At 40.7% G+C, this 15,941-nt stretch overlaps 1 protein-coding gene across 2 annotated transcripts in view; it reads left to right on the top strand.

Annotated features, from left to right (window-relative positions):
- The window catches only part of LOC145343904 (anoctamin-9-like), a 117,118-nt gene that overhangs the window by 45,854 nt on the left and 55,323 nt on the right, over nucleotides 1-15,941 (top strand). The window contains exons 7-8 of one of the 2 annotated variants that reach the window (XM_080190407.1): nucleotides 5,580-5,644; nucleotides 13,196-13,255. In XM_080190407.1, coding sequence (XP_080046533.1) covers nucleotides 5,580-5,644; nucleotides 13,196-13,255 — 125 coding nt within the window. The remainder of the gene's footprint in view (nucleotides 1-5,579; nucleotides 5,645-13,195; nucleotides 13,256-15,941) is intronic. The other variant, XM_080190409.1, reaches the window with a different exon arrangement.

The raw sequence follows: 15,941 nt of genomic DNA, 5'->3' as shown, positions 1-15,941 counted from the left end.
GTTGATAAGGCTATTTAGAAAAGCACACAGAATACATGTTCTTATGTAGAGGTTTGTCTAACATTTCCTTCTCACCCATACACAGGATACAAAAAATTGTCATCTGATGGGTAACGTTTCTCTCACCATTAGCCTCTAGTTTTTCTTTCCATTCTAGCTTATTTCTGTAATAAAAACAGAAAATGCTGGAAAAACTCAACAGGTTTGGAAGCATCTGTGGAGAGAAACAGAGTTAATGTTTCAGATCTAAATGATCCTTCTAAGAAGGATCTCTACCTGTTTTATTCATCCACCCCACTTCCCCCACCCACGCACCATGGGCTTTCCTTTGAAGCCTACAATCCAAAAAGAGGCCTCTGATCTCCTTTGCCCCAAGAGGCCTCTGATGCCTCTTCAGTCTCTGATCCAACCCCAACACCAGGCCTCTGATTTTCCTCCCCTCCACCCTCTTCCCTATTACCGCATTATACGATCTCTGATTCCTCCCCAACAGATCAACTTCCCAGTCTGCTGCTCCTTCTTCCCCAGATGACCCTGACATGATCCTGCATCCTCTGTATCTCCACTGTCTTTTCCCACTTACCTTAGTTAAATAAGGTGGAAATACTGCCAAACAAACTTGTATCTTCACAATGCAAGTTGCAAATCCTTAGCGATGAAATATTAAACAAATTCTCTGAAGTAGATTAGTTAAAAACAATTAGCAGCATCATCAGAACATCAGAAGATTGTGGTGGATTTCAACTGATTCCATTTTGTTTTAAATAAAGTGTTAAGAGTGGGAAAATATTTTCAACTTAATCATATTCTACATTTAAAAGTTTTAAAAATTGAATTTTAAGAATTCATAAATACATTGAATGAAGAAAGGCAATATAAAATGAAACACACAATTCTAAAAGGATTTTAACATTAACAGTAAGTGGACCAGGAGCTAAATGTGCAAAAATCATTGAAGATGGCAGGGCAGATTAAGACAAGTTGTTAATAAATAAAGCATATGAAATCGAGGGCTTTTCAAACTAGGGCACAGAATAAAAGAGCAAGGAAATTATGATAGACCTGTATGAAATAAGGATTGAAACATAGAAAATAGAAGCATGAGTAGGCCATTTGGCCCTTCGAGTCTGCTCCGCCATTCATTTTGATTATGACTGATCATCAAATTCAAGATTTTGATGCTGCCTTCCCTCCATGTTCCTTGATAACTTTAACCCCAATAGCTATATTTAATTTCTTCTCAAAATCACACAATGTTTTGGCCTCAATTATTTTTTGTGGTAGTGAATTCCACAGATTCACCACTCTCTGAATGTAGAAATTTCTCCTCATCTCAGTCCTAAAAGCTTTTACTCCAAAACCTCAAACTGTGACTACAAGTTCTGGATACCTCCACCATTTGCAACATTCTTTCTGAAAGTATCCTGTCTAAAGCTGTTAGAACTTCATAAGTTTCTATGAGATCCCTTCTCACTCTTCTAAACTCCAATGAATACAATTCTAATTAACTTCATTTCGCCTCATACAACAGACCTGCCATCCCAGGAATCAGCCTGGTAAACCTTTGCTGCACTCCCTTGGTAACAAGGATATGCTTCCTCAGATAAAGACACCAAAACTGCACACAATATTCCAGGTGTAGCCACATCAACATCCTGTACAATTGCAGTAAAACATCCCTATTCCTATACTTTAATCCTCTTGTTACGAAGATCAACTTCCATTTGCCTTCTTTATTGCCTGCTGTTCCTGCGCGCATAACTGTAGTGACTGATGCACAAGGACACCAAAGTCTCTCTGAGTATCCACCTCTCCCAATTTACACCCATTCAAATAATAATCTGCCGTCCTATTTTTGCTACCACGGTAGATAACCTCACATTTCTCTAATTATATTGCATTTGCCATGTACATGCCCATTTAACCTGTTCAAATCATGCTGAGCATCTCTGCATCCTCCTCACAGCTCACCTTTCCATTGAACTATGTATCATACGCAAATCTGCAGATAATATATTTAGTTGCTTTGTCGAAATCATTAACATATAATGTGAACAGTTGGAGTTCTAGCACAGATTGCTGCAGTACTCCATTAATCACTGCCTACCAATCAGAAAAAGACCCATTTGTGCCAACTCTTTGCTTTCTATCTGCTGACCAGCTTTCTATGCATCTCAAGACACTACCTGCAATCCCATGCACTTTAACCTTACATGGTAGTCTGCTATGTGAAATCTTGCTGAAAGCCTTCTGAAAATCTAAATGAACCACAACTCTGCTCATTACAACCTCAAAGAATTCCAATAGATTCATCAAGCACGATTTTCTTTATGTGAATCCATGTTGACTTCATCAGATTATCTACCACTGCTTTCCAAATGCTGAGCTATGAGATCCTTGATAATGGATTGATGTTAGGCTCACTCATCTGTAGTTCACTGTTTTCTCTCTACCTCCCTTTCAAATAGTGGGCTTATGTTAGCTACTATTTCCAAGGCTATTTCCTTAAGTACTTTGGAATGCAGATTATCAGGCCCTGGAGATGTATATCCACCTTCAATCATATCAATTTTCCTAAAACCATTTCTCAACCAATACTGAATTTCTTCAGCTGCTCACTAAAACTTGTTTCTCTGAGAACTTCTGATACATTATTCATGTTTTCCTTTGTGAAGGCAGAAGCAAAGTATGAATTTAATTCCTCAGCCATTTCTTTGATCCCCATTATCAATTCTCATCTTTCTGAATGTAAGGGGCTACGTTAGTTTTTGGCAATCTTTTTCTCTTTACATACCTATACAAACTTCTACAGTCAGTTTTTATATTCCCTGCTAGCTTACCTTCTTACACTATTTTGCCCATCTTTATCAATCCTTTGTCCTCCTTTGCTGATTGGGCCTCAGCTTGAGTACTGCAACCAGTCTGGACATTGCACTTTGAGAAGGGTATGGAAGCATTAAAAGGGTGTAGAAAAGATTCATGAAAATGTTTCCAGGGATGTGGCAGTTCAGTTATGTGGATGGATTGGAAAAGCTGGAGCTATTCTCCTTGGAGAAGAGAAGACTAAGATGACATTTGATAGAGGTCTTCAAAATCGTGGTTCTCAGTAAAATTGAAAGGGAGAAACAGTTTCTGTTGGCCTAAGGTTCAAGAATCAGATGATAACTATTTTGGCAAAAGAATCAAAGCCAACATGAGGAAAATTTTTTTTATAGGGTGTGGAATTAGGTCAGTTGCACTTGCAGATACCTGGTGGGAATAGAGTGGGCTGAATAGATTCCTATGCTCTAACCGTTCTATGATCAGTGATTAATATTTATTTTAAAGAAATACTGGGGATTCTCACTTTGCATATTGTAATATGCCAGCAATGTTAGGGAAACAAACAACTAAACCTCAGCAATGCTATCTGACATTGTGATCATCACTATAGATGAGTATGTCCTATCCCATCGGCAAGACGCATCCAGCAGAGGTGGCAGCTGCATAGTGGTATACAATTAGGATGGAGTTGCCCTGGCAGTCCTTAGCATCTGCTCTGGACCCATAGAGTTTCATGACCTCAGATCAATCAGGAGTGAGAAAATATCCTGCAGAATATCACGTATCTTTCCACCCCAGAGGATAAATCAGTGCATCTCCATGTTGAACACCATATGGATGAAGGAGATAAGATGACGAGGGTGCAAAATGTACTCTGGATGGGGGACTTCAAAGCCCATGATTAATGATGGCTTAGTAGCACCACTGCAGACTGAGCTGGCTGAGTCCTGAAGGACATAGCTGCTCAGCTGGATCTGTGGCATGTGATAAGGGAACCAACAAGTGGGAAAAAATGCTTGACCTCATCCTTACCAACCTGCCTACCACAGATGCATCTGTCCATGACCACCACACAGCCCTTGTGGGGATGAAATCTGTTATACTCCAGGTCAGAAAGTCCAAAGTGTTTAATGGTGCCCACCTGGATCATAAGTTTTGTACTTTGAATTTGGCTAGGATGAGCATGATATATTCCATCTCAGGTATGATTCAAATGACCCACTGGGGAGCTTTTATCAAACAAAATTTATTTTAAAATGTAGTTAACGTGTATGGAAAGAAAATTAGCAATAGCTTTTATCAATTACACACAAAAATAAAACAACCACAATAATGTGTCACCCTTAACTAATATACCTAAGATGTTCCAATCAAACAAAACTTCCTTTGGACAAAAAAACTTTCCATAGGTATAACACAGCAAAGATTAATGCTCATGTGAGACTAGAATTGAGTCTTTTGGTTAGAGAATTGAAGATCAAGCCTTGTAGCTTCTAACAGCCCTCTGGGTACACTCAGAACAGTTTGAAGTCAGAATAGCATCCCAGAACACCAGGGAGACTCTGGTCAAGCCACCAACAGCAGGTGTTCTACTCCAGGAAGGCAAGAAACTTTGCTTTCAGCTCACTGACAAAATTTCCAAAAAAACAGGGACAGCGAAACACTTCAGCTTGATGTCCCGTCTAAACTCAAACCTGCAGCCAACCAAAACAGAAAATTAAACCTTAAATGCCCAAGGAAGGAAAATAAAACTGTCCAGAGCACGTGATCTGTCAACTAGCCTTCCTCCTAACAATGCAGAGTCATAAAAAATCCCAAAGCAAAACTAAACAAACCCCATTTAAGCCACTCAAGGAGCAATAGAAGGACTTTGACAGACAAGTCAGCAACAATGACATAATCTGAGGCTAGGAGAAGTGAAGAGAACCTAATTTAGAAAGAATTTCTTGAAGGAACACTAATGTCACAAATCCCATTTTCACATTGAGGACATCATCAATCTTGTAGTGTGGCACTACCACTATACTAAATAGGATAGATTTCAAACAGATTGAGTAACTCAAAACTGGACAACCAGGAGGTGCTGTGGACCATTATCAGCAGCAGAATTGTGTTCAACCATAATCTGTAATTGCATGTCTTGGCATTTCCCCACCTGATTATTGCTACCAAGCTAGAGGATCAACCCTGGTTCAATGTAGAGTTCATAAGGGTATGCCAGGAGCAGCACCTGGCCTATCAATGGCCCTTCTTGTTTTTGGGACTTCTTTTTTTCCAATCAATCAAGCCTCTGAATATTTCCCCTATCCCTCTCTTTTCCTGGGGCTTCTGCTTTTAAGACTGCCTTCTCTTTGTGTGGATTTATTTAGACTTCACCAATTAGCTTCCCACCTGACTGGAAACCAAGCCTGTCTGTTAGGCTTGACATCTAGGCGGAGAATTGATCGGGGGAGCCCATTTTCCAAGGACCCCTTTGGAACTCCTTTCCTGTTCCCAGTTAGGTCAGATAAGTAAAATTTCAGCTTTTAGTCTCACGCCACTTATTGACGTATTACACTTCTTAACATTTGCAACCTTGATCAAGTTCTATTGCGAAGATATCAGTCCTTTATTGAGATATTGCAATAAGTAATCTATACAGCAAAAAAAGTGGCAAGGATTGCAGGGCAGTTACATGGGATGTAGTCGGTGGTTCATCGAGTGCTATCAGTAATGAAAAAGCTGTTTCTTGTCTAATGTTCTTTTTTCCCTCTTAGCTAAAATTTGTCTACACGATTTACTGAATGATGGTACATTCAAAGCGATCTTCCCACTTCATGAGGTAAATGCTATTCTTCATTCTGGTTGTAAAAGAAATAACCATTTCAACAATGCCTATCAATGTACAACCGTACTTTTGAAATAGTCATTCTTTCTAGGCAAACACATGAGCCAATTTTGGTACAGTAAAGTCCCTGTAGTACCTGCCTCAGAAGTGGCATTGGCAAGGCTGTAAATGTTGATGCTGGGCATTTAGAGGGCGAAGATGAGGAAGCTGCAATGTGGAACTTTCATTGGAGAAGGTTAAACAAGTTCAGCAGTTCTTCTGATAGGCTGGCATGCCTGCCTTCTCAGATCACGAATGGGCACAACCAAAATCTCAAATGCATAAAACTCATCCATTCCATAGTCCATTCTCTTCCAAATAAAGTTTGACATGCTGGATATCTCTGAACAGGCAATGATGAGTCTGATATCAATACAACACATAGGACACTTCTGGCTTGAGTTATGATATTTATAGTGATAAATTCAAGATAAAAAAAATGAAATCAAATTCACCTGGATCATACACATAGTTCTTTAAATTAAAATAAAGCAGTAACACCCAGTGTGGATCCCTGCTTGTGGCTAGTGTATCTACAGTTTATGTTTGCAGGTGCTATATCTAAGTGCTCCTTCCTCTCTGACAGTGGCATTGGAGTCAGGTCTCAGGAGGTCATTGCCTCAGGACCTCAGGAGGTCATTGCCTGGGTGGGAGTATGATGGTCCAACCAGTGTCATTGATTGTTGCCTGTCCTGCATGGATGAGCAAGGAGGTGGGGACTCTTCTCATGGAGTCTCAAATGAGTGCACCAGCTTATCCATCTCACTACCAGTTACCACTCCAGCTTATGAGTCTGTGGCAACTGAGGGTTATCCAGCAATGTTAAAGAGCGAGTCCTCTCAGGTGGTACTTACTCAGGTTGCAGCTCATAATTGGTGAAGATTGGTAGGTTTGACACCCTACCACCAGTGGCAGATTGCTCCCAATTGTTGTGGCTTTGTTTCTTCTGCAAATCAGAGCAGAGCTCCATTGAGTGCTGAAACCTTTACCTTAAACACCATACTGTGCTCTCCCCTAACTCAGAACACCCTAGAAAGGTTTGCTAATGTTACTATCCCTTTGAACACCTGTACCTTCGGTGGACCAAAAGCTACTGATTCAGCTCTCCAGCTTTGGGAGGCACGGCACATGTGAGATCCAAGACTACATGAGACGCACACACTTGATCACAACCGAGGATGAGCCATTCTCCTCAATGCTCCATTCGACACGATGCCCACTCAGTGCTCACCTGTGCTGAGTGCAGAAAGTCTTTGAATATTTTCTGGCACTGGATCCATGCTCTCCTGACAAAGTCTTGGCCACTGGCTCCGCTTCCACGTTGATCCATGCCTTGAAGAGGTGGGGAATGGTCTCCTCCCATCCTTTGATATCAGGACATCTTTCCTTCCTGTTACTGCCTCCACCAAGGTTTAAGAACATAAGAATTAGGAGCAGGAGTAGGCCATTTGGCCCCTCGAGCCTTCTCCACCATTCAGTAAGATCATGGCTGATCTTTTCAAGGACACAGCTCCACTTACCTGCCCATTCATCCTAACCCTTAGTTCTTTTACTGTTCAAAAATCTATTTATCTTTGCCTTAAAAACATTCAATGAGTTGGCTTCAACTGCATTACTGGGTAGGGAATTCACAACTCTCGGGTGAAGTAGTTCCTCCTCAACTCAGTCCCAAATCTGCTCCCTTTTAGTTTGAGGCTTTGACCCCTAGTTCTGGTTTTACCCACCAGTGAGCAACCTCCCTGCTTCTATCTTATCTATTCCCTTCATCATTTTGTTTATGTTTGTATAAGATTTCTCATTGTTCTTCTAAATTCCAAAGAGTATAGTCCCAGTCTACTTAGTCTTTCCTCATAAGCCAACCCTCTCAACTCCAGAATCAACCTAACCTCCTTTGTACCTCTCCAGTGCCAGTGTATCCTTTCTCAAGGAAGAAGACCAAGATTGTATACACTACTCCTGATGTGGCCTCACCAGCATCTTATACAGTTGCGACATAACCTCCCTGTTTTTAAACTCCATGCCTTTAGCAATGAAGGATAAAATTCCATTTGCCTTCTTTTTAATTACCTGCTGCACCTGCAAACCAATTTTTTGTGATTCATGCACAAGGACACCCAGGTCCCTCTGCCTAGCAGAATGCTGAATTTTTTACCATTTAAATAATAGTCCATTTTGCTGTTATTCCTACCAAAATGGATGACCTCACATTTACCAACATTTTACTCCATCTGCCGGACCCTTGCCCACTCACTTAGGCTATCTCCATCCCTTTGCAGACATTCAGTGTCCTCTGCACACTTTGCTCTATCACTCATCTTAGTGTCATCCGTGAATCTTGACAGACTACACATGGTCCCCAACTCCAAATCACCTATGTAAATTTAAACAATTGTGATCTCAACACTCATCCCTGAGGCACACCACTAGTCACTGATCGCCAACCAGAAAAATACCCATTTATCACCACTCTTTGCTTTCTGTTTGTTAACCAATTCTTTATCTATACTAACACATTACCCATAATACCATGCACCTTTATCTTTTGCAACAGCCTTTTGTGCGGTACTTGTCAAATGCCTTCTGGAAATCCAGATACACCATATCCAACGGTTCCCCATTGTCCACTCTGCTTGTAATGTCCTCAAAGAATTAGTTAAACATGACCTGGAGGCAGTCACCTAAGAAACAGGGCGTTTGTTGGCTGCCGCAACTCTCCTATCTGCTGTGATGTCTAGCAGTTGCCGTTTGGACAGGGATTATGCAGTGGCCTGTGGACACTGTTCTTAAAGTTCATGGCATGCCATAGGACATGGAGCCTACCACACACCTGCCTTGTTCAATCACAACCAATATAATATCATGAGTTTTACTTGGATTCGGGCGGGCCCGGGACTCACAGTCCAGTTCTGCCTGCTGACTGTGCACACCAGTCGCTAAATCTACCCGAAGTTTTAAAAATCAATTTGGCGTAAAAATACTATACTATCTTACTGGCATTTAATCACATCCACTATTCAATTCATTATTTTCATTTAGTAAAGCCTGACATAGTCTGAAGATCAATTGAAAGAGTTTGTGCTACTGCAGATATCTAAAGTTTAAAGTTTATTTATTAGTGTTAGAAGTAGGCTTACATTAACACTGCAATGAAGTTACTATGAAAATTCCCCAGTCACCACATTCCTAAGTTCAGGCACACTGAGGGAGAATTTAACATGGCCATTGCACCTAACCAACATGTCTTTCGGACTGTGGGAACACCTTGGACCATCTGGAGCAAACCAACACAGCTATGGGGAGAACATAGACTCTGCCCAGGTATTGACCCAAGCCAGGAATCGAACCTGCGTTGTTGGCGATGTGAGACAGTAGTGCTAACCACTGTGCCACCATGCTGCTCTATGGCAGTCCACTGCAGTGAAGTAGTTCTTAAGACACCAGTTATGCTTATTTTTTATGGTATTAGCAGGATGCAGAAATGTCTCCTTGGAAAGGCTCTCTGATGTGAACTGGTTTCCCAAAAGTGGGCATTTACTGCAAGATTGGAAGATTCAAAATGCTGTCCAACCTTAGAGAGCAATGATTTACTCTCGTTATATGAGATCTCATTAAAATATTCAAAATACCTATTAAAGGTCTTACAGCAGCTCTTCAGTCCAGGCAAGTCTTTGTTCACAGCAAAAGCCTTGTCCAAATAATACTGGTGAGATAACCTGCTTTAGCACATCTTAAAAAAGGATAACTGGTTTGCGCCTTTGTATCCCCTTGGTTGCATTTTGCTCTACATTTTGCTTAGATTGTCTGGGATTTTGGGTTATTATACCCAAACAAAATTTTATTTCATTTATTTTTGTTTTCTGCTGATTTTGATACGACACAGTATAAAAAGAGACCGTACGTATTCTGAATGTGCTGAAAGAGTAAGAGTGTTTATGAGGGAATCAATAAACTCAAGTTATCTGGATTTTGAGGCAATTTGACTTTATTCTGGGCTTGCCTGTGGACATGTTCAAGTACTTCTGTCCACTTCATAAGACAAAGCTGCCACAAAGTTTAACATTTCCTGTTGCATGACATAGGAACACCAAAAGGAATACCCATTCTTCCTTCCACCTAAGATGGAATGTCAAAACTAGATATAGTAAGAAGTCTCACAATACCAGGTTAAAATCCAGCAGGTTTATTTGTAATCACGAGCTTTCGGAATGCTGCTCCTTCATCAGATTCACCTGATGAAGGAGCAGCGCTCTGAAAGCTCATGATTCCAAATAAACCTGTTAGACTTTAACCTGGTGTTGCGAGAAGTCTTACTATGTCCACCCCAGTCCAACGTTGGTCTCCCCACATCAAAATTAGATATAACCAAGAATAATAAAAAAGTGTGAATACACGCCGAAGGAACAAGGAGAGGCAATATAAACTAAATGGTACAATCTTAAGATGGTTCAGGAAAGTTCACACACACAAATCTTTGAAGGTGGTGAGAAAAGTTGATAAAGCTGTTTAAAAAGGGTCATGGGGGATCTTTGCCATTATGAACAGAAGCACAGAGTAGAAAAGCAAGGAAACACCACTAAAGAACATAAGAACATAAGAAATAGGAGCAGGAGTAGGCCATCTGGCCCTTCGAGCCTGCCCCGCCATTCAATAAGATCATGGCTGATCTGTCGTGGCTCAGTTCCACTTTCCCGCCCTCTCCCCATAACCCTTAATCCCCTCTCTTATCAAAAACCCATCAACCCGCTTCTTAAAAATATTTAGCGAGGCAGCCTCCACCACTTCAACGGGCAGAGAATTCCAGATATTCACCACCCTTTGAGTGAAGAAGTTCCTCCTCAACTCCGTTCTAAACCGCCCCCTCTTTATCTTGAGGCTGTGCCCCCTAGTCCTACTGTCTTTTTTGAGCGGGAAGAGTCTCTCCACCTCTATCCTATCCATCCCATTCATCATCTTATACGTCTCAATGAGATCTCCCCTCATTCTTCTAAACTCTAACGAGTGCAAGCCTAGTTTATTCAGCCTCTCCTCATAGCTCAACCCCCTCAACTCCGGTATCAGCCTAGTAAACCTCCTCTGCACTCCCTCCAAGGCCAAAATATCCTTGCGCAGGTGCGGCGCCCAAAACTGCACACAGTACTCCAGCTGCGGCCTCACCAATGCCCTATACAGCTGCAGCAAGACCTCCCTACTTTTATATTCAATCCCCCTCGCTATGAAGGCCAGCATCCCATTCGCCTTCCTGACCACCTGCTGCACCTGCAGGCTGGGTTTTTGCGACTCATGCACAAGGACCCCGAGGTCCCTCTGCACCGTCGCCTGCTGCAGTTTTTTGCCACGTAAGTAATAGCTAAAGCTTTAATAATTACTGCTTAACTCTCAGTTTCTGTACTCAAAGAGCAAAGAAGTGGGTCTAAGTGGACAATTCCAATGAGCCAAAAGACCTGTTACTGTGCTGTCTGAAAACCCAAAACAAAGACGTGTTGAGCAAAATTAATGCATGGAGCAAATACAGCCAAAGGTACCCTAAAATACAAAAGAAGTCTGCCACCTCCACGCAAAACACTGATGAAGCAGTCTCTTTTCACCATGTTTTATGGATGAGAACCTAAACAGGCACAGAAATAGGTAATTTGACCTTCCAACAACATTGTAACTGATTTTCTTCCTCAGCTCCACCTTCCCACACTTTCCTGATATTCTTTAATTTCCTTCGTCACCCAAAAATCCATCAGCCTTTGTCTTGAATATACTCAGCTCCGTGGGGTATTGAATTCCAAAGATCCACAACTATTTGAGCGAAGAAATGTCTCCTCCTCGCACTCCTAAATGGCAATATTGAGAATAAGTCTCTCTTATTCTAGATTGTAATCAGCTGTTCTAGATTTCCCAACAAAGGAAACATTTTCTTAGCATCTTCCATGTTAAGCTCCTTAAGAATTCTATATGTTTCAATTGGATCTCTTCTAATTATTCTAAATTCAATGTCTCCTCATTGGTCAAGATCATGGAACACCCTCCCTAACAGTGCTATGGATATACCTACACAACATGGACTGCAATGGTTCAAGGAGGCAGCTCACCATAATCTTCTCAAGAGCAATTAGGGATGGGCAACAAATGCTGGTCTAGCCACCAATGCCCACAGTCTGTAAATGTTTGTTTTTAAATCCCTTCATCCCAGGAATCAACCTAATGAACCTACTGATCCACGTCCAATACAAGCAAATCCATCCTTAATCAAGGAGACCAAAACTGTAATGTAGTACTCTATTGGCATCTCACCAACATTCTGTACAGTTGGAATAAAACTTCCCTGCTTTTATACTCCATCCCCTTTGCAATAAAGGTTAATGATTTGCCTTCCTAATTATTCACTGTACCTGAATGCTAACATTTTGTATTTCACGTACAAGGACAACCAGACACATCTGTACTGCAACATTCTGTTGTCTCTTTCACCCTAAGTAATATTTTTCTTTTCTATTCTATCCAAAATAGATAACCTCTTTTCCCGTATTATGCACCATCTGAGATTTTTTTGCAAATACACTTAACCTATCAATATTCCTTTAAAGTCTCTTTGGGCAAGAGTTTTGGGCCTGCTGAGATTGGGAATGGAGGTAAAATGGGCCCAAAAATTCTTGTGGGAGTTTCAGAGTCAACATGGCTGCAAAACCCCACAAGATAGGTGGCCAATTAAGCTCTATATGAGTTTGGTTAGTCGTACACTCAAGAGGCCAATTAGGTTTTTCAATCCACTGTGACCTTTCTAGAATCTTGGGAATTTTGCAAGATTACAATTGGTCCACTCTCTAGCTACCTCCCTTGCAGCCTCTTTGCATCTAGACCCCAATTTAAGGTGATTGGCAATTTTTTTTAATGCAGCGTGTAGTTAGGATCTGGAATGAACTGCTTTGAGTATGGTGGAGGCAGATTCAATTGAGGCTTTCAAAAGAAAATTGGATAATTATCTGAGGAGAAAATCATGTAGGACTCTGTGAGAAAGGCAAGGAAATTAGATAACAGAATAGTTCTTACAGAGAGCTGGAACAGACACGATGGGCCAATGGTCTTCTTCTGTGCTGTAACCATTCTATGATTCTTTGCCATATACTTTCCCACCTAATATTGCACCACGAGCAAAAACTTCAATGCATTACACTCGGTTCCCTCTATTATAGATGGTAAATAACTGAGGCCCCAGGTACTAATTCATGCAATATGCCATAAAGAGACCATAAGTATGGGTTTAAACCTCACAGGATTCTGGACCCAATTTACATATACTTTGAGGTCTATGGTTGTAGGACCACAAAAGGCTGCAAACTATGCCTTCAGCATTGGGTGTGGTTGCATTTGATAACACAATTCATGTGACTGATGTTTTGGTTCATGCTAATTTGAGAATGGGATCTTCTCCAGACTGAAGTCTGTAAGGCTGAAGTATCTTACATCTATGATTCTCTAGTAAATTAAAGCTGTATATTTGCTGCTTATTTAACACAGAAGTGCTGCTGTGGAGATCGCGAAGTCCATGGAGCAAAAGACCAATGTTGGCTTTGTAAGGTAGTATGTGTTAACTTGTACTGAACATATATGTAATAGTACAATTTCTAGCAAATTGTTTATTGCATCACCCACACCAAAAGTGGGGTATTAATGAAACATCGACAATCTGTTACAATATAACAAATAAAATTAGCATTTCCTTTCAAATTTTGATGTCTTGTCAAAGAATTTCCCCGGATTTTAATAACACATCGGTCCTGATTGTACACCTATACTTTACTCAAGACATGTTGTTCCATTATTAACCTTCTTTCTATGGCATCCCTTTCCTCTACCTTACTTTCAGTTCAGTGATCCTTCTTGAAAATTTACTAAAACTAATTCTCAATATAAAACCATTTTCTATCTTTTTCTGTTCCCTTTGCCTTCACCTCTAAAATACATCTGTATCAACGCAGTTAGCCCAACTCTTACGTCTTGGTACAAAAACAAAAATGCTGGAAAATCTCAGCAGGTCTGGCAGCATTTCTGGAGGGAGAAACAGAATTAGCTAAAGTCCTACATGACTCTTCTTTGGAGTTCAAACTTCTGTTTATAAATCCTACACTCCACCCCATTTTTCTAAAGTCCTCCATTCCTACAAGTCTGCACATTCTCCACTCTTCTGAACTAGCCCCCTTTTGATTTTTCCTCCTTTTTTATTATATTCAGTGTCTGAACTTTTCACTATTTTAAACCTACATGCTGAAATTCTCCTGAATACTTCCACCTTTTACCCTACTTTCAAGAGCTTCTTCGAAGTTTACCTGAAAAGTCATATCTCAAGTCACACAAAAGGTTTATCCCATCATTGCTCAGTGCCTGTTTTCATCTTTTTGAAATGTCTTCAAATCTTTGCTACGTTAAAGGTGCTTCATAAATGTAGTTGTGAGAGAAAAGTCTCTCACTCCCTGTCCCATCCATTTTCTGTACTGAAAGGTGAAATTTTGCACAAGTTGTACCAGGCCTGCAAGGAATTTGAATGTCTGTAAAACTGGTGAAACTTTTCATATTATCTTATATTTATCCTATAATTAATTTGACTTTTTTTCTGTATGTAACCTTATGCTCAAAATCGAGAAGGATATGCTAAAAATGAATGTATATGTTCATAAAGTTCTGAGATATTTGTTGGAGACATTGCAGATGTTCTAAGTCTCCTTTGGCATTTCACCTCCATTTGCTGCTGAATTTGATGATTTAGTCACAATAGACAGCCTACTGACTGAGAGAAATATAGTAATAGTTGTCAGTCTCCCCAACACATACCCTGGGCAGGATCTTCTGCGCAATCCGCTGCATGTTGCCGGAGTGGTGGAAGTAGCCCGCCATTGGCTGCTGGTGAGAATCTTCTGGTGTTGCTGTTATCAACAGGGTTTCCCATTGAATTCACCTCTCATTGCCAGCAAACCCATGGCAGAGGTCCGCCATCGACTCAACTGGAAATCCCACTGGCATTAATGGCCAGAAAGTTCTTTCTTTTTAATATCTGAGCATTGTGGTTACCTTACAACTATGCCTTCACCACTCCCTCTTTGAAAATGTCAGAGCACTGGGAGTCCACTGGCTAAAGTCAGAAAAGTATCCTAAAACGGTGAAATATCCTAAGATGATGTTTTCTATCATCATTTTTGTCCGTGCTGCCACCACTGCCTTTGACAATACTAGGTGGCATTGCTTTCTTCTATTCTTCTTCTGGGTATCCTATTCCAAATCAGCATGGCAATTATTGGTGTATCTTGATTTTATTCAGTTATTTTTATTCACCAGCAATATTATCTGGAGACAAGAAGTAAATTGTCAACAATGTCCAAATTTGCCTTGTTTTTTTTACCATTAATACCAAGTGTAGACTCTGCACCTGCTTGACATTCATTTCTGGGCAAATACTTTGACTTAGTTCCTCCAGTCTCATGTGAGACGATGGGCAGCAAGCTTCTACCACTAGCTTCCGTCCATCTTAATTACTTTTGTTGCAGCCAGGTGGTGTTCATTCTTGAGGGTCCTCCTTAAATGTACTTTGCCGGCCAGCCCTATCTTCTTCTTCTACCTGGTGCTGTCCATCCATTGCCTTCCCTAAAGATTTCCTTTCCTATAGGGCATTAATAAACCAGGTGGATTTTTATGACAATCGATAATGGTCTCATGGTTATCATTAGGCTTTTAATTCCAGATTTTTTATTGAATTCAAATTTGAATTCAAATTTGAATTCTGCTCTGGTGGGAGTTGAACCCAGGTCCCCAGATCTTGCTCTGGATCTCTGGATTTTTAGTTCAGTGACAATGCCATTACACCACTGCCATCCCAATTGCTGTATATTTGGGAGGCAAACTACATCCAGCCGCAGTCATCCCTCTGTCAGGATGTCCTATATTTACTTCTGACCAATTTTCTGTAGCACTTCTTTGTTTGTGATGTTGTCTCCCCATTTGATGCCAAAGATCTTACATAGATGAAACTTACAGGATTCCTTTGCTTTTCTCTTCCATGTCTCATTAGCATATATTGCAACTTGTACTATTAATGGACATGCAGATTTGCTGCTTGATGGTTGTGTTGATGTGTTTGCTGCCTAGACTATGTGAAGCTGGTGGAAGACTGATGCTATTTTGCCAATTCTTTTGTGGATGGCAGTCTCTACATCACTCTCTCTGAAAATGTTGCCTCATAAGTAAGGAAGTGTTTGATGTCCTGTTGCCTGAA

Source organism: Carcharhinus amblyrhynchos, chromosome 6 (assembly GCF_965287045.1).
Source record: "Carcharhinus amblyrhynchos chromosome 6, sCarAmb.v2.hapA, whole genome shotgun sequence".
Classification (NCBI taxonomy): Eukaryota; Metazoa; Chordata; class Chondrichthyes; order Carcharhiniformes; family Carcharhinidae; genus Carcharhinus; species Carcharhinus amblyrhynchos.
This window is presented reverse-complemented; position numbering and strand designations above follow the sequence as displayed.